General features: G+C 36.1%; 1 protein-coding gene across 1 annotated transcript; it reads left to right on the forward strand.

Moving 5' to 3' along the window:
- The first annotated feature begins 1193 nt into the window (after positions 1-1193).
- Positions 1194-19609, forward strand: LOC135078335 (pyruvate carboxylase, mitochondrial). Its single transcript, XM_063972933.1, has 8 exons — positions 1194-1285; positions 8884-9141; positions 10970-11118; positions 12618-12758; positions 14438-14553; positions 17957-18051; positions 18532-18700; positions 19491-19609. Exons 2-8 carry the CDS (start codon positions 9052-9054, stop codon positions 19607-19609), a joined length of 879 nt encoding a protein of 292 aa, XP_063829003.1. The 5' UTR covers positions 1194-1285; positions 8884-9051.
- The last annotated feature ends 661 nt before the right edge of the window (positions 19610-20270 follow it).

Below are 20270 nucleotides of genomic sequence, written 5' to 3' on the forward strand. Positions count from 1 at the left end.
CTTATATTACCTACCTGCTTTTATTGTTTACTTATATTTTTATTAATCATATGATAAAAAATACCAAAAATTGAGTAATAAAACAATTTTCCGATTTTTTTTACAAAATATCATATCATTATTATTTTAGTATCTCTTCCACCAAGCTACAAATTCAAAGGAAAAGTATTTTGCTTTGAAGATTTTTTTTATTAAGATAAAATAACAATTCAATTAAAAACACATTGAAATAAAATAAACTTTGACTTCTTTCTTAAAAACATTAGCAGATTCAATAGATTTAAAAAATATCCTTGATGAAAAATCAAGTCCAAAAGGAATTTTTCCTTTCTTTTTATAGGTAAGATAAATAATTATCTTTCTGTTTTGGCACAGAATTGTTTGGCTCTGCATCTACAAACAAACAACAATGTTAAGTAACACTTTCTTAAAACTAAGGTGATGGTTATAATTTTTTCAATAGGCAGTTAAATTCAGGAATAATTTAATAAGAAAAAATATCTAGAAAAGTAATAACGTTTTTAATGAGACTTTTCAAAAACAGCATTTATAAAAAAATCTTATAAAATTTAAATTCTGTGAAACTAATAATTTTTATTACCTACAATAATAATCAAACATAAGATATAAAAAAAGCTTGTAAATATTATATAAAAAACAACAATCATGTTCTAAGGCTGCATTGGTATTGTATCAACTGTATGGTTAGTTTTTAAGTTATTATTAAGCCTACCTAGATTAAGTTATGCTATCGCATTAGGTTTTAAGTACCTGTAAAGATAGTGATAATGTGTGTAGAAATAAATAAATAAATAAATCATTTCCAATTTAGGTATTATTAAAAAAATACTAAATAAGTCACAAGTGAAAAAATATATTTTCTATTTCATTTTAATTTATGGAATTACTTAATTTAAGGAATTACCTGCTTAAATAGGATTTTTTTAATTTTTAACGTACTTAAAAAAGGAAAATGTTCTCAATTCAACTAAGTATCTTTTTTTTTATAAAAAAGGGTTACTAAGTTATTCCCGAGAATAAACTGTAGGCATGAAATATTTTTCCTCCAATCTAATGTGGACTGTGATCCCGTGTCGGTAAATGATTCCGACCCCAATTACGCAAGAGATAGGGTTAGTATTGCTTGCCATTGAACCTCCGATAAGGCTCGTTAGAGGTCGCTGTGACCTGTTTTGTGGGCAAACAGTTCAGTACCGTACCGGCTGCCGCGGTGAGCGTGCGTGCGTTTGGAACCAGTTTTCGTTCGCCGAATTTATCTTAACGGGTAATTTTTTATTTCTTTACATTTCTTTAATGTTTAGATTTTATTACTACCCAAACCATTAAAGAAGCTTAAGTTTTTTTTTTTAATTTAAATAAATAACAGATGTATACTTTTGACCTTCAGACATTAACATCTTTCTAAGATAAGTGTTGTACTTAGATGACATTAAATTGCGTGTAGGCAGTGCTGTTCATAAACTGTTAATTAGTTTATTTCATGATACTTAAAATCACTACAGATAAGTTCAGAAAAAATATATTTACGTAGCAAGTAGGTAGGTAGTTGCTTTTATGTTGGTACTTCCATAAGTTTCCTGATATAACTCTGTTATCTTCCATTTCTTTAACCTAAGGAATAACCAAACATTTTGTAAGTTACATTATGCATGTAAACTAGAGATGAAACGGATAGTTGTTTGGCCGGATACCGGATACCGGATATTCGGCCAGCTGCTAGGCCGGATAGCCGGATATCCGGCGGCCGGATAGTTGGCCCATTGTCTCGTTACATGTCGTGACGAGTTTAGCGCCGCACAGGTGCTTCGAACGCGATCAGCGGGTCAATTAGTGGACTAGACTTTTCGAAAATCGAATCAGTCCTAATAGAGTGTCAGATTTTGCCACTTGTCTAGGGGGCAGATCAATTCGGGCGATTTCGGTTGCAATCGTGAGTGTGTGATGGAGTAGTGAAAATTAAATTAGTTTACTTGCTGCATAATCTAACAGAACTGCATCATGACATCAGACCATCAGTGAAAAAAGATCGCCTATTTTATTTGGCAATATTTCGACTTAACAGATATTTACTATTTATGTACATTCGTCATTAGAGTGAATAGCCCGTAAAAAGAAACTAGTTTTTTTTAAAGGCCTCAATATGGCTTTTTGTAACGTTTTGGACTTTAAATAAAAGCCGTCATTATTATAAGCCATTTTATTGATGTTTACCTCAAAGATTAATGTATTTCATTTTATTAATAGGAAATTGTCGTAGTTTTTTAATATCCGGTATCCGGCCGGATAGTGAGTTACTATCCGGTATCCGGCCGGATAGTAAATTTAGGCCGGATATCCGGCCTACCGGATAGTTACCGGATATCCGTTTCATCTCTAATGTAAACTTTAAAGTTTCCTTTCTGATTTTTGGTCTCCTGTGCTGTGCCACAATGCATAAACTGTGCTATTGGCAGACTAGATTCATTCATATTTTTTATTGTAACAAAAAAATATAAATGTACAGTCGGCAAATAATTTTACTAGTAAAAGCGCTTATCTCCGTTTAGAGGCTTTTTATTGCATTACAAAAAAAAACAATTATGTACCTATTTACAATCTTTACGACTTCAATACTTTATTTACATGCGCGGACGTACTCTAAATAACTTTAGTATAGCATCTTTCATAAATATCCTAAATATTCAAAGTTCATCAGTCTGTTTATTAGCATACGCATGTCAACAAACAGGTACCTACCAGGTTCATTGCCCGGCATTGGCACTCATTCGGCGTTGCTAAAGCGCCAAGTAAACCCACAACCGCTTATTTCGATCGAAAGTTACAACTTGAACCTTATCTTGATCTAAAATAATTTATCCCTAGATTACACATTTCGGACTTACCTAAACCTAAATGTACTTTCAAGTGTAAAAAAAAATATATTCATTCATAAAAAAATATAAAAATACTGGCAGACGTACTCATTTTTGTTGCAAAATATTACTAGATACATTATTTTCCAACCCATTTTTAAAATACCGGGTTTAGCTTCATGCTTTTTCGCACTCCTTTTCAGTCATTTTTAAGAAAATAAATCGAAAAATAACCATGATCGTTACAATGTCGTTATGATAATGTTAACTCTAACGTTCTTTTGATTTTTATCATAATATTATAATTTTACTGTAAACTGTAGCCAATTTCCTTATGTTTTGTAAAGTAACTGGTGTTTTACTACGAGGAAACATAGCTTAATGTCACATTCCAGTTATTCTTCATCGATCTATTTTATATTTTGCGGTGTATTTATTGATTTTTATTTTATTTCTACATCTGTACATTTAATGTGCATCGCATTGCCTTTATTCCAATCCAACCGAAGTAGGTATCGAGATCGTACCTATAAGTAGTAAATATTCGTACTTGATCCAAAAATCCAAACAGGTTTTACGAAAACGGGCACACCATGATTTTCTCTTCGACTTTCCTGTACCAAAACTGGCAAAAAAAAAATGCTGGCAACATGATATTTATCTTTTTATTTAATTTATTATTTAGGATTTACGCAAATGCAGGATCTATTCCATGACGCAAGCCAATAATTACTTTTGACTCAATCATTGCTTTTCTTGACCTCGTACTATAATGAAATTGTGAATGTGGAAATTACTCTAGTAGTTTCTGTGCTGATTATTTAACATTTCACGGGCTTCATTGCAGACAATCAAAGGAAGCCAGTTCCAAACAATGCTTTTACGACCACGCATTTCCAATCAAATCGCAATACTGTTACATTAGTTAGTTTCTGAGAAAATGTGTTCCGATGGTTATTAGTGATTGCAAGATTTATTTTCGCGTGAACTATGCTACAAAGGACTTTGTATTGTTTTCAAATACGATTAAGATTTTAGATATTTTGTAATTTTATACATTCCAAAAATATCCTGGCACATGTTTTTTTGTACTGGTTTTCCTGCTTTAAAGATCCAAAACTGATGACATAATGACAGTTTTTTGTGTCTAAAGTTCCATTATGAAATGCTATTTCGGTCGCAGTCTTCGTTAGTAGACTGTCCTAATCGCAGACTATTTTTATAGTTTTCTATTTGGGTTCAGCACCATAGTGTGTCTGTGTAGTGCGTGCGTCGGCGCAGCCCTTATCATTGCGTGATCCATGCGTTAATCGCGTATTATCAGGCGGATTGACATACCATAAAATAATTGGGTAATGTGTTTGATAACAGTTGACAGCACGAAATTTAAGATATTTCTTATCTGATTACAAACAACACTTATTTTGACGTTCCGCAAATTGTCGGGCCTGAAAATTGATGCTGCGACGATCATAGATAGTTAGCATCATCGTCACGAACTAATATTTGTTGCGCTGATTGATCACTGATGTGTGATGATTATCAAATAATATCTGATAAAGGACGTCAAAGGCGAACGTCACAAATTTTTTATTTTCTTTGCATATCTTAATCTCGAGTAAAAAAATAGATAATATGCTCTAAAGTTCTAAACATTTCCATTGATTACCTGCAGTTTTATGGATACAATCTCGCAATTTAAAATTCAAACAAGTCTGGGTTTCTCAAAAAAGAACAAAACAAACGCAGAGAAAATGTGTGAACGACCACGTCCAAGGTTAGACTTTATGACGAACGAAGGCGACTTTTGTTCTGGTGTTCTCGTATCGCTGGGCTGCGTACCGTGAATAATGGGCATAAAATTGTGAACTTTTGGTCAGTCTGAAAAAGATTTCCTATTGGTCAAGGAAGGCGTGTAAAGTATTGGTTCTTTTGTCGATCATTCGTTTTATCATCTAATTGTTGAGCTATAGCATCTATTTTTAAAAGAATATTATAATTATATTCGTGTTTTCTTATTCTTCTTTCGTCTTTTCTATCAGGCACTTTTTCACAACGAACTGTACCAGATAAATACAGGTATTTATCGGGTTTATTTACTGTTTAGCACTCATTATCAGTCATTCAAAGTTCGAACTGATACCAGTTTTTGTTAGAACCAGTTTTGAAATTTTTAGCTCCTATTTGCTGTGCCTAGTTATTTACATGTGCCAGTTTCTTACGTACTATTTGTTTTATCATTTTACTACACCAGTTTCAGTAGTTTGTTTATCCTTGTGAACAATGCGTTTTCCGACATAAACGACACTGTTAGGTATGTTGATTATTGTTTACATCTCATGTAAGTGAGTTATTGAATGTGGTCTAGTGGCATAAATATTATTTACGTAAGGTTATTTTTTAACTTACTTCAAAAAGGAGAAGGTTCTCCATTGGGTTGGTATTGTTTTATGTATTTAATAATGTTTTGTTTAATAAAATTGTCTTCTCTAAAATCGATTGTGTTACTTGCATTTTTAATAGAAAAGAGCTCAATGTTATGGTTGCCTTGCCTTGTGCCTGTCGCTAATAGATTTCTCGTGATGGTTGTACTTTATTAGTACCTAGGTACTAGCAAATAGCAGCTAGCTAGTTGACATGCAATCGTAAACGTGCCCGACCATAAATAGGTCTCAATTTGTGATTCTGTGTGAACGAGTGCTTTATTATCTTTGTTGATGTTTACTGTCAATGGATAAAAAAAACAACAACATAAATAAATAATGTTTTCGTAAAGCAAACTTACGAAAAAAATATGTGATAATCAATTGAAGTAAGTGAGTACCTAATCATTTCAAGCTTTTTTATTTTTCTAATTATACCTATCTATAGTTAACGTTAGATAGGTAATGATAGATAAGATAGTACCTAATATCACCATTTTTAATTAAAATAGTAAATGCACTTTTCAAGTATCGGACCATACAAAAAAGAGTGACACCGTTATAAAGTGATAGGTATTTGCAACAAAATAATCTAGTGTTAGTCTAAATTACTTCTGTTGACTGTACATATTTAGTACAAAAAAATTACCTAAAACCCTAATCCAATTGACCGAAGCCCCAAAATGACAACAAATAAGTCGTGTTATAAATTAAAGTTATTTGTATTCTCGTCCGACTAATGGCAGCTAAAGGTGATGAGATTCAGCGCAATGTCATTCCGGTCACTTTACGGTTCGAAGATCTGCGAATAGCGGATAAGATTGAGTGACCACTTGTAAGATACTGTTAACCCATTATAGACTAGCGGTCCCATATGGTACCACTTTTCTGTATGCTTTAATTTGGCTCTATACATTAACACGTGAAAAGATGCAGTGCTCTGATTGATGCAAGTCGTAGCCAATAGATATGGTCTATGCTTCTAGGAATAAAAATTGACAGTTATTCTTTTCAGTTGTGTGTAATTGATGATTGAAGTGAGCGCATCAAAATTTTCTCTTAAAAATTGACGCGCCATTCAAGTAAGTGATCATATTTTTTTTGTGTGATAGTCAAATACTGATTTTGTTATAATCTTGTATTCTCCATAAGTGCTCTTATTATGAAATAGTGTAAAATTACGTCGATAGGTAATAATAATGGGAAATATTGTATGTCAAAATTACTGGTACCGTACGGTACCGCTAGCCGCTTACCGTGTCTTTTTAATTATTTTATGATTTTTAGTTTTTACTGTATTTATTGGGAAGTATGTGATATATTCAATGGTATATAAGGTATACAGGAAGATAAAGTAAAATAGTTTCCTATACTTTACAAAATCATGGGTTTTTATTTATTTTAGATGTAACTTACACGAAACATTGGCAGTTTTGGAGGACGATGAAGGTTCCAAGACGAAGCAGATATTTATAGAACGAACTCGAGATAATTGCAACTCTCGAACAATATTAGAGCATAGGAAATGTTACGTGGGGCTAGTGCAGCGTGCAATGCCAAGCTCCATTCCAAATTTTTGAATATTCAAAGATAAAAATGAATATTCCTTACCCAATATACAGTTTTTTTTACATTTAATATCACTTCTGTTATTTGCTTGTATATTAATACATATAATAATAATAATAAAATATATAATTTACCCTATTTTTATAAAGTCCATGATAAAGTTATGTTTTAACCGACTGACACGGTAAGAGGCTAGCGGTACCATATGGTACCAGCATATTTTTTCTAGATTACAGGTCGGATCAATTTTTTAATGCTTGTATAGCATTATGTAGACCATAATTATGAACATATTTCAAAAAAACAAAAATCTGACACTTTAAGAAAACTCAGTCTATAATGGGTTAAAATGTAAGTTACAGTCTTATAATAAAAAAGGATAAAAATCTGTAGAAATTCGGCCCATTTTTCGTCAGCGTCTACAAAATATTCGCACAAATTAGTAATTAAAATATTTTGTAGGATTGATTTTGGTCAATGTCCTTTACTGAAATAGAGAGAACTGGTAAGGGGCACGGTAGCAGAAAGCTAAGCAAAAATTGTTTACACCCCTCCTACTTTTGGCACGGTAAAATTATCGTGTTTTTGGGATGCAGGGTATATTTGCACGTACGAACACCACACCTAAAGTAGGTATATTTGCACGGACTAATACACCACACCTGCCTTCGGTTTAGTGGTTTAGGAAAGAAAGACAGACGGAGTTACTTTCGCATATTATAGGAGATTAAATGGAAGTGTGGGGTTTTTAAGCGAACGGCAGCCACTCGAACTCCATGTGAAATTGTGAATACATAAGCAACCACAAGAATTACAATAATTTACTGTGTAACTAAAATAATGGCTTTTTCTTTGCTCAACTGATTTTTGAGTGTGGCAGTATTGTGCTAAACATGACGCGCTTGGTGAGGTCATTTACAATTAGAATAATGATTTACATGTGTTAAGGCTGAGACTGAATCTCATTCATATTTATTGATATTTCTGTATTCACGTGGTTTGAATGACTACTGTTCGAATAAAAATCATATTCCCATTTAAGTAATGTTATACCCAAAATTCTATTGTAACTCTTTCTGCTATCCTTTTCACGCATGAACGACTGAACCGAATTTTCTGCTAACCTTTTTTACGCCACCACTGAATCGAAATTGATGAAATTAGGTACAGGGAATAACTTGCATAGTTTTTATCCCCATTTCTAAACAGTGGATACGTGCGTGATCTTAGTGTGACAGGCCGAAAATCACGCGCGCAAAACTACTGCGGAAGGTATTATTTGACTAAATTATCACTTTTCACTGTTCTGTTATCAGTGAACGTTTATTTTGTTACGTGATCACCGTTTATTGCCTATGTGATGTTTTTTTTTTTGTTTAACATTCTTGATATGCCAGTTATAATTAGCAGCATGACTTAAAACCTATCGTTTGAGTACCTATATTAGTGAAGAGACTATACCTACATGCTCAAATAAATTGTTACAATTTCATTATGTGCATCATCATCAATCCAAAAATTAGTACTTATGGATTATTAAATTCTTTAGTAGCTTAGCCCTTTTCAGGACACATGTTTATTACCTATTCCCTGAAAAGGGCTAAAAGCTAATAAAGAATTTGAATTTGAATTATTTTAAGGTAAAAAGGTATGGGTAACCATGTCCCAAATAACGGTCACTTACCTTAAAATTACTTATACGAGTACATACTCGTGTGAGCATGTGATGCAGCAAGTGCGTTCAGTGCAAGAAATCAAAGTTATTCTTCGCGGTTCTTTAAAATTATGATAATGTAATTAGAGAGTACCGTAACGTTATTTCGTTTGTATTGTTAATTAGTGAACTAATTAGATATCACGTTTGTAAGTTACATAATATTATCAATGTTTTGTAACGTCAACAACACAGTTATGCTCATCTAGGGAATCCCTAGACATATCTCAGCAAAATAATACAAATTAATATATTAAATATGTCATCGAATAAGTATTTATGTTGCTTTTCTTTCTTGTTTCAGATAAACGAACGCGCCGAAAGCTCAACTCGAAACGAAAATAAGAAATCTAGTCATTTTTTACTTTTTTTTATTATTTACTAAAATGAAATAATTAGGGACAGTGCTATATTTTAAGTGATAAATAATTTAGCTGTACTTATTTAGTGTGTAGGTTGTTAAAGTGATAAAATGCAGATACTTAAAGCACGCTTCGCCTTAAGGGCGTCGGCATCACAATTCCAAGCATGGAGTGCGGCTAAGCATCGTACGGCAACCACTGTAAGTATTTATTTATAGCCTTTAATGCCATATTTTAAGGCGAACATTATGCCATATGAAAGGCCTCGCCTCTCCAAACCCTACTGGCTAACCAGAGCGTAGGGAGTATCAAACCCTCCATTTGCTTCTAGTACCTTAATTTCAGAGGGTCCATTTGCTTCTAGTACCTTAATTTCAGAGGGTCGTGCGTGCTCTTGTAGTAAAGACCACGTATTACCTGATATTAATTGCCATAAGGCATTCAATGCCAGTCAACCCTTGAGCTAAGCAGAAGATAGCTTCGATAAATATGTTCTTTTATTTACTTTCGTGATTTTACCTATTCCTTATAAAAAACGCTGCGTTCCAAATGGCTGAAATGCCTTTAGTCGTCTGGAATCTGGATCAATACTCAAGGTCGTTTAGGCATCTACCCAATACCCGAATTTATGTTCAAACAAAAACATAGCACAGAGTTCAAGTTTATAGTCAAACATATTTTTTTCTCAGATTTAATGCAATAATTGTTATTGAAGATTTTCCTCAAGATACAAGCATGATGGCCTACTTATTTGTACCTAAACGTTCCGGTGGACGACGGCTTCAAGTTAACCACTGGGGTATTTTATGCAGTTGCAATAAGTTCTATTTTGTCACAATTTGTATAATCTGATGTGCTCTGTTAAGACGAGATTACGAAACATTACACATGATGAAACTTTGCTCTGAGCGAGGAATTTACGATTATTATATGCGTAATTAATATGAAGTCAACGTCCGCTGTGTTATTTGATAATAGATCAACAGCTTTGTGGTCTGTCTGGGACATGATAAGAACGATAAACAGCGTTTAAGACGACTCATTTGATAATAACTAGGACTAAATAAATTATTCATGATTAATAAATAAATGAAACAAAACTTAATGGATATTTTTCTCACTTAGAAGTGTCGCACTGTCGCAGATCAATGTGACGAATAAAAGTAAAAAAAAAGTTGACGAAAACTGACTGAAGGACCATTTAGTTGATAGATTTTTTCATTATCTAAGTAGGTATTCTACTCAAAACAAAAATACTCGTAGTAGGTATGTACTAAAGACAACGTAAAATCGTAGAATAGTACAACTACAAGAGTACAATATTCATATCAAAAGATAAGGCCCACACGCACGCTAACGTAAGAACAAATAGCAATAAAATTTGAATTGGTAAGTCTCCGTGAATAGCGTTGTAAGTGCGAATTACTCATTAATATTTTATGTCTTTACCTTTTCACGTCAAAAGGTAATAGCCCGGCCCGGATAATCCGGCTCGAAGGACCAAAATGTAGTCTCGACTGGGAAATGAGAATGAAATGAGAGTAGACTGTAAAATATATAATGAATGTACGTTAAACAGTTTGTGAAGTAATTGTACGTAAATAAAATAGAAGCGCGCGCGGTGTCGTCGTCGTGTACTTAGAATAAAAGTCGACAATTAAAATGTATGTCGCAAAATAGAATTTATTACAGTATCCGTACTTATGATAAGAAGACGCAGTGTGTTACTTGGTGTGCTATCGTCAGTAGTAGCAGTGCAAAGTTCATATTTTTAAAATGTTAAATCCTCTTTTTAAATTGCACTACGCACGTGCGAGACCACTACGTAGAGTAGGTAATTTAAATAAGAATGAATTACTAACTTGTACTGAATTATCGGGAGTGAATGAAAAACACTTTAACATACATGACACATGTACTCGTAGCTAAACGCTTGCGTCTTATGTTGTTTTAATAAAAAAACACTGCTATGCTGGCGACTGTATGTACTTAATTTTTTTTTAAAAGAACTAAATTATTTTGTTTCAGGACTCAAAGTCAGTGGAGTACAAACCAATTAGGAGCGTATTAGTAGCTAATAGAGGTGAAATCGCCATCAGAGTGTTCCGAGCATGTACCGAACTCGGGATCCGGTCGGTGGCGATCTACAGCGAGCAAGACAAATTGCAGATGCACAGGTATAGTGTAAAATATCACAGAATAGTGAGGTATTCCTCGAAGCGCACCTACTGAAGCGCACCCAAACTGTTCCTTAAATGCCTAAATTCCCTTATTACAAAAGTTAGTCTCAGTTTGAACCCTGGTTTAAATTGACATTTAGTATGGAAATGTCATTTTAAACCAGAGTTCGTCCCGGGTTTAACTTTTACAAAAAGGCCCAATATGTTTATTAAAATAAAGTTTTTGAACGTTGTGGTTGTGTCTACTAAGATGAATGAAAAGTACCAAGGCAACATAACATAGGTGCGCTCCGGGTTTAGGTGCACTTTATTTTTATTTTTTATTTTATTTTTGCTCCAACTTAGCCACACAGTTTGTTTATTATTTGGTTCCTTACGAACTATTGCTTAACACATTCGTTTTACATGTTTCACACTTGTTCCACCCAGGCCCAACGAGGCGGTAAGGTGCACTTTATTAGATGTGCTTCAAAATGGATGCACTTCGAGGAATACCTCAGAATAATGTACTACGTAATAATACCTAATTTTACCGGGGAGAAATCAGTTATATTTCGCATGGTCCTGTAGGCCCGGTTTTCCGTATCAGAGAGGTGATGTGGTTGAATAACCAATCAGATTTCCTTATTTCTACATCATCTATCCGCCCAATTTCGGTTCGGGAATCTGATTGGCTAAATGGCTATTCAAACTCATCTCCGCTCTTTGTTTTGGTGAAAACCTGGCCTTAATATCTCTTGTTTGTTTTTGTTCGTTTTCGTGTGTTTTTGCACGCGCGGTGCTAACATGACCTTAAAAATACTCTTTAATCTGAATAAATTGTACCTACTAACTGGTCATGCTTACAAATAAAGACTTTAATCTCAAGATAAAGTACACAGTTGAAGCGAACTTCGAACTTGTCATTTATTTAGGCTGTTGTAAAAAATATAAAAATACGAGGAAAATTATCTAGATCCGGCTCTTAGATACTAATCGACTTGACACATTCTAATTAATTACAACCTGATACCGGCGATTGTTTTTGTTTAAGTTTACTGCCGCTTCTCTGATAACTGCCCCCAAAGAGACAAGAAAAGCCTGTTAATCCAGATTTATTAAAATCGCAAAAACTACAAGCATACGAAGGGTTGACAACTTGACACCCAGAAAGAGACACTCCTCGAGTACAGATTCCGTACTACGGAACCCTAAAGCCAAAGGTCGAGGGTTCGATTCCCGCCTTAGGCAGTTCGATTTTTTCAAGTTTGAAAGATTGTTTTCAAATTAGGGCGTATGAAGCGCGACAGCAGCAGATGCCTGCTTTCACATCACAAAACGCCGCTGCCGTCTGTCGCGCTGCTAAAGTCGCCTAATAAATTTAAAAGCTTTAGTGATCAAGATGGTGCAATGCTATCTACACTATACACCAGTGCAGAGCTAAAACAAATAAGTGTGATCTGAAATTAGTCTTTGCCAAAAGAAATTGCTTTAAAAATACATTCTTTTTTTCGCAGACAAAAAGCCGACGAGTCTTATTTAGTTGGCAAAGGTCTGCCTCCAGTGGAAGCGTACCTCAGCATTCCAGAGATCATCAGGGTCGCGAAGGAGAATGACGTTGATGCGGTCCACCCTGGATATGGACTGCTGTCTGAGAGGTATGGTATTGTAACTACTTATAAATCTTCCTCGTTGTAAAAGGAATCCTGTAACACTAATTTTTTTTTATGCATAACAAGGCAGGTGTTTGACCGCAATCGCACTAGCAATCGTAAATCATCCCAATAAAGTAACGTACGTCAAATTTCTTGAATGGTAGGTGGATATATCTGCCAGAAACTCTAGAAAGCGTTGCAGTAGAGATGAGGCACTTTTCTGACGATGAGGCACATATTCTCTCTCCCTTAACTGAGAACTTGATGCTGTTTTGATTCATTTGGCTGCAATAATAGTCCACCTTTATATTCCAATATTCAGCTAAACACAAATCAGAAAATGGCAAACGTGCTGTTTCACTTTCTTGCCAAGATATCCTATTATCTCAGTATAGAATCTAGGCCCTGGCCAAATTTTTAGTTCCCATCCCACAGATAGGACGAAACTTCAAATACCTACCTATGGTTGGCATAGCTACGCGTAATAAACAGCGCGTAACTTATAAAAGTTCCACTCGGTAAAATCTCAATAAATTGGCAGTAAGGTTGGCATAGCTACGCGTAATAAACAGCGCGTAACTTATAAAAGTTCCACTCGGTAAAATCTCAATAAATTGGCAGTAAATTGCCACAAGTTAAAAGGAACAAATTGACTCATTGGACATTGAACTCAACTGTATTGACGTATCACATTGCAGACAACGCGTCTAGCAACATTAACATGTGCACTAACAATTGTTTCAATTAGACGACCAGCTATTATTAACATGGTATTTTAACTACACTATTTTGGTCCAATGAATGAAGAATAAAGACTAATGCCCGTTTTCACCATCAATCCCTATTTTTTAAGTAACCCCTATGAAAACAAAATTCCTGATAAGTGTTACCACAGATTTACCATAGTGGTATCACTTAAAATTAGGGAATGATGGTATAAACGGGCATAAGAGCCTTTATGAAGCCTTTTTTTTATTCAGGTAAGTACGCCATTTTTGTGAAAATAGTTATTTCATTTCGGCAGTTATTACGTCAAAATTTTTTTGGCAACGCACCACCAGTGATGCAGTATTTAGGATTGAGTTTCTTTACTTTTATACTGTAGTGCAATATTTGCTTTTCTCTTTGAAGAGTAATTAGTCTACGTGACTAATAGCGTGTGACGCAGATCGGCTTAGACGTAGGCGTAACTTAGGCCTTAGGGAGCTCTATCGATTTTTCGGGGTTTTGGGACGCAAGCAATACCTACGTGAAATGTATAGAAGTACCCTGGAAAAGATATTTCAATATTTTAATGAAACGATTAGATGGGGTGACGCGGTGCCTTGAATATGAAATAAGCCCTACGTTCTGTTTTAGGTGTCACTTAGAAAAAAAGTTTTCTAGATTGGTTCGCGTCTAGACTAGATGACCTACCTAATATGGTAATGTGTTGCTTCTGTAACACACTGAATATAACCTAATGACGAAATATTGTGCCTAATTAAGCACCATAACAGTAATTGAATTGACACTGCCAATTAGCAGGTGTGAGGTATTTTCGCGTTCCATTACACTTAAGGGCCACCACTAAAACTCGCGCGGTTCATTATCGAGTTTTAGCAGAGGCCCTAAAACTTCACACTGTAAGTACTCACGATTAGACCCGTAATATTATTTATTTCAAAATGTTCTATCCCTAGGTCAGACTTCGCGCAGGCGATCATCAACGCAGGGCTTCGTTTCATCGGGCCCTCGCCGGCCGTGGTGCAACAGATGGGGGACAAGGTCGCCGCTAGAAAGGCTGCCATCGAAGCCAGTATGTTTTGTTTCTACTGCACTAGATAAGCATTAAAGGTTCGGCCAAATCAACGCGTGCAGCCTTATGATCCTATTGATTTCTACTAGGGGCGTAGTGGGAGTTTACGTCAAACCGCATTCGATGTCGAATGCGTAAAAAAGTGACATTAAATGTATGACGGATTGTACAGCGCCCCTAGCGGAAACTTTCAAAAACTAAAATTTTTAACGCGCTCGTTAGAGACGACGTTTGATGTAAACTCACACTAAGCCCTCTGATCGTTGTGGTCACGTGTCGTTTTGGCCGAACCTTAAGCGCGCATTACTGGTTATGTAGGGCGATTGCGTACAGGTTATGCGTTACCTTTTAAAGTATGAGAGTTTGTACTGTATCTACACTCGCGAGCAAAAGTATGGAATCACTTACATGAAGTTGTTTCCACGCGATCTTGTGTACTAACGAATTTGTTAGTAACAAAAAAAGTAGCACCATTTTCAAGATTAAACTTTTAACTTTAAATTGATACCAAATTCATTTAAATCACACCAGTATTTAAAAAGATATCCCGGCTGATGTGAAGAAGTAAGAAAAAAGACATGTACCAACTGTTTGATACGTCGCGAGTTGCGGCCTATTTACCCCTATAAAAGCACGTGTTTTCGGATTTTTGCGTTCACAGGTTGATCCATACACATCTCGGCTTCTTTTGACACTTTACCTGGGATTCTACACCTACAGAAGCAGCACAAATCGTTGCACTGTTGCAAGAAGGGCTCAGCCAGCGGGCTGTCGCACGTCAGCTCCACATAAGTCAGTCCTGGGTTTCGAAAGTTTTAAGACGCTTTTGGGAGACTGGTGGCTTTATCCCGAGACCAAGTTCTCAACAGCGCCGGTGCACATCGCAGAAGGATGACCGTTTTTTCATGTCAACCTCTCTATGAAATCGTCATTTGACTGGTATCGACGTCCAGCAAGAGCTCAGAAATGTTCGTAGGATAGCTGTTAGCGAGTGGACAGTTCGTCTAAGATATGAGCAATAAAATTTTACTCCAAAAAGGCCTGCCACAGGCTGGAAACTGACGGCAGGTCACCGACAAGCACGCTTTCAATTAGGTCGCACTCGGAAGGCGAGTAATGGAGGCGAGTTTTGTTCTCCGATGAATGCAGAATGTTTTTGCTGTGCAGCAATCGAAGAGGTCGGGTCAATAGACGGCCTAGGGAGCGATTTGTGCAGTGCTGGTTCGCTAAAACATTGGCTTATGGGGGTGGCTTGCTCGACTTCCCATCGAGATGTGTAGGAGCAAATTGAAAGCGTACTTATCGGTGACCTGCCGTCAGTTTCAAGCCTGTGGCAGGCCTTTTTGGAGTCAAATTCTGTTGTTTATATCTTAGACAAACTGTCCACTTGCTAACAGCTATCCTACGAACATTTCTGAGCTCTTGCTGGACGTCGATACCAGTCAAATGACGATTTCGTAGAGAAGTTGACATGAAAAAACGGTTTTCCCTCTGCGATGTGCACCGGCAATGTTCAGAACTTGGTCTCGGGATAAAGCCACCGGTATCCTGAAAGCGCCTTCAAAATTTCGAAACTCAGGACTGGCTTATGTGGAGCTGACGTGCGACAGCCCGCTGGCTGAGCCCTTTTTGCAATAATGCAACGATTTGTGCTGCTTCTGAAGGTGTAGAATCCCAGGTAAAGTGTCAAAAGAAGCGGAGATGTGTATGGATCAACGTGTGAAAGCAAAAATCTGAAAACACTTGCTTTTATGGGGGGTAAATAGGCCGCAACTCGCGACGTATCAAACAGTTGATACATGTCTTTTTCCTTACTTCTTCACATCAGCCGGGATATCTTTTTAAATACTGGTGTGATTTAAATGAATTTGGTATCAATTTAAAGTTAAAAGTTTAATCTTTAAAATGGTGCTACTTTTTTTGTTACTAACAAATTGGTTAGTACACAAGATCGCGTGGAAACAACTTCATGTAAGTGATTCCATACTTTTGCTCGCAAGTGTATTACACTTATTATAAAGGTCTGTGTTACATAATAACACTCAAAAAGCCATAGATTCTGTCTTATAAATAGTCTAAATAGGTATGTACTGAAATTCAACAAATAAAAGCCTCAATCTACCTATACTTCAGATTGAATCGAATTTTAAAATAATTTCAAATCACGTAAACAATGTGTCTACGAGTAATCACAGTATTCCATCAGTCAATATAAACAAAAAGAGTGTTATAATTTGTCAATTAAGTACAGCCTTCGAGGCTTCGCGCCAAATATCTGCTCCTCTTTCTAGCTCCCAACTAACTAATTTGTGATAACAGTCACAACATTAGTGGGTCACAATTTTCACTCTAAACATCTTATCTACTAGTTTTAGTATACTGTTTAAATAACTACCTAAAAGTGTCACACCCTATTCAATTGCGTCACTAAACAATCACTTACGTGACCAAAACAAAGCAATCTGCCGGAATTTGTGTAACCAAAATAATGTTATTGTTGATAAGTAACACATATTTTGGGTTACGCTATTTGCTTAGTAACAACATCTTAGTAATATTGTAATAGATTGTATCACAATAAAAACAATGATGTGTTTGTGTAGGCATCATCATCATCAGCAAGTATAGTATATCATCTACACCTCCATTTGCCTCTCTGGTAGAGAGTGTTGTTCTCCTATAGTGGAGACCTATAGGCCACGTATAGGCCTTATAAGGGTTATCACGCCATTTTATCGATTTTGCCCATACATTTTGACGTCGATAAAAGTATGTCACGGCACGCATCTTAGCCCGGCTAATGATGATGATGACGAATGAACGGGTCCGTGGCCGAGTCCCCTGTGTTCGACGCACCCGTGGTCGACGCCCCCGGTCAGATAGAAGCAATTTTTAATCAAATGTACAGTCATTCACAAAAATATTTGTAAACGAATAAATATTTATACTGATCGTACAAATAAATGTTTAATATTATTTTACAATAGTGATACTTAAAAATATAATAGGTTTTATTTTAACCTATCATATTTTATCATAGGTTTTATTTACCTATAATAACATGTAAATCGTTTTACCTAATCAAAATAATTGTAACAATCAGTCTTTTAAATAACTCTACTCTCTCTACATTTAACTAACTACAAATAAAAGTTTTAATTATAAAAGTTTTAAGTATTTTTAACAAAAAATTAAATATATCATTTTAAATAGCGTCAAACATGCATGGTTTTCGTTGACTGTACTTAGTGCAAAAGCCGAAAAAAATATGATATTAAATTTATTTAAATCGGGGGCTTCAACCACGGGTGCGTCGAATACTGGGGGACTCGGCAACGGACCCGAATGAACTTATTATTATGAGATGTGTAGGGATATGTTTCAAGTTGTTTATTATTTCCAGAGGTCCCTATTGTGCCTGGTACTGACGGACCAGTGACTACCAAAGAGGAGGCTCTCGAATTCTGCAAGCAACATGGACTACCGGTCATATTTAAGGTAGGTTTTGTGCATTTTATAAGTCCAAATATGAATTAGAATTTGTTACGAACGGTCAGTACTTACGGTAATTTTCATTCCATACTTCTCAAAATTCAAATTCATTTATTTCACAGAAATACACGCCCATTAGAGTTTTTTTTAATAATCAATTTCGATACAGTGTATCTCATAGAGTTTTACATCAGACAATCCTCATTTTACTGTTCTGGCAAAAATTCTTTTAGAGAAAAAATTGACTCAATACACTATCTCGTACTAGGTTAAATCAAGTAAGTGGTTAATACATATAAAAGCCTTTGTTCGCGAGTATATTAGCCTGTCACTCAGGTGGGAATAATATGGCATGACTTTTATGGGTAAAAAAAATTCAACATTGGTTCGATAGTTCCAGAGATTATTTCCTACAAACAAGCTTGCAAACTTTACCTCTTTATGTATAAATAGAATAAAATTCATATTTCTGTGTTATTTTACCAGGCTGCCTACGGCGGTGGCGGTCGCGGTATGCGTGTGGTCCGAGAAATGAGCGAGGTGGCTTCAAACTTCGAGCGAGCTTCGTCCGAGGCGTTAGGTGCCTTCGGAAACGGATCCATGTTCATTGAAAGATTCATCGAAAGACCCAGGCATATTGAAGTGCAGTTGTTGGGTGAGTCTTGATATCTATAGTTCCGTTCTTCTGATTAATATCGGGCCAATGAAAGTTGGAGATGAGCGAGGTAGCTTCAAACTTCGAGCGAGCTTCGTCCGAGGCGTTAGGTGCCTTCGTAAATGGATCCATGTTCATCGAAAGGCCCAGGCATATTGAAGTCCAGTTGTTGGGTAAGTCTTGATATCTATAGTTCCGTTCTTCTGATTAATATCGGGTCAATGAAAGTTGGAGATGAGCGAGGTAGCTTCAAACTTCGAGCGAGCTTCGTCCGAAGCGTTAGGTGCCTTCATAAATGGATCCATGTTCATCGAAAGGCCCAGGCATATTGAAGTCCAGTTGTTGGGTAAGTCTTGCTGTCTATACAGATTTCTTGAGAATTTGAATATTATTTCTGTAAAAAAGTTGTTGCATTTGAGCAGTAGAATCAATCCTCTTTGTTTGATGTACAGTCGAGAGACATCAGACAATGTATATGTGCCTGTTTGTTATAAATAGGGAAGATACGACATGTGCTTACGTTTGATAAAGAATAAAACAAGGCCCTGCCCTAACAACATGGCGAATGTCAGAAAATAAATTATGTCCTAGGACTTCCTTTGAGCGTGGCACTTTCGACACGATTAGGCATCCCGGTCCACCCCAAGATGTTGCTCTCCCTATCAGAAAGTTAGGGCCTACTCACTAACCTAACTTTCCACCATGAGTCATATGAGTGGTTACCAACTACATTATTATAATACTTTGTAAAGAAGATTAGACTTCTAATAGTGTTTTAATTCCGAAACAGGTGACAAAGCCGGCAACGTGGTTCACCTGTACGAGCGAGACTGCTCAGTGCAGAGGCGGCACCAAAAGGTCGTTGAGATTGCGCCCGCGCCGCATCTAGACCCTGAAGTAAGTATTTGATGAGATAGAGAGATTTTTTATGAAGAACAAGTCAGGTATTTGACCGCAATCTCACCTGATGTTAAGTGAGATGCAGTATAAGATGGATAGATGGATTAAAACTTGATTGTACACTATACAAAATAAAAAAAGGAAAGAATTATAACATACAAAAGAGACGGCACGAATTAGGCGGTCTGCCGTCATAAAGCCATCTCTTCCAGACAACCTACCCAATAATATTCAAACAGTCTAAAGCCCGGTCTGTGAGCACGTTGAATTTTGTCCAATGACCCCTAGCTACCCATCCTTATCGCTCGCGCGTTAAATTGCTGTCGCGACTGTGCGACTGGCACCCGCAGTGAGTATGCGAGCGCGATAGCAACATAATTACGCGCGAGCGATAAGGATGGGTAGCTTGGGGTCATTGGACAAAATTCTACGTGCTCACGGACTAGACTATCGTCAGGGATCCTACGGCTTAAAGATTGCATCGGAAATCGTGATAACATACTCGGATATATGCATACGATATTTATATGACAATCAACCCAATTATTGTGAAGATAACTTGTGCTTTGGGCTTATTGAAGAGATGAGAAATGAGATATTCAGAGATTGAATCCTATCAGTATTAAAATGAATGAAGCAAGGCTGTTTTGTTTGATTCTGATATACCTAC

This window comes from Ostrinia nubilalis, chromosome 14 (genome assembly GCF_963855985.1).
Source record: "Ostrinia nubilalis chromosome 14, ilOstNubi1.1, whole genome shotgun sequence".
Lineage (NCBI taxonomy): Eukaryota > Metazoa > Arthropoda > Insecta > Lepidoptera > Crambidae > Ostrinia > Ostrinia nubilalis.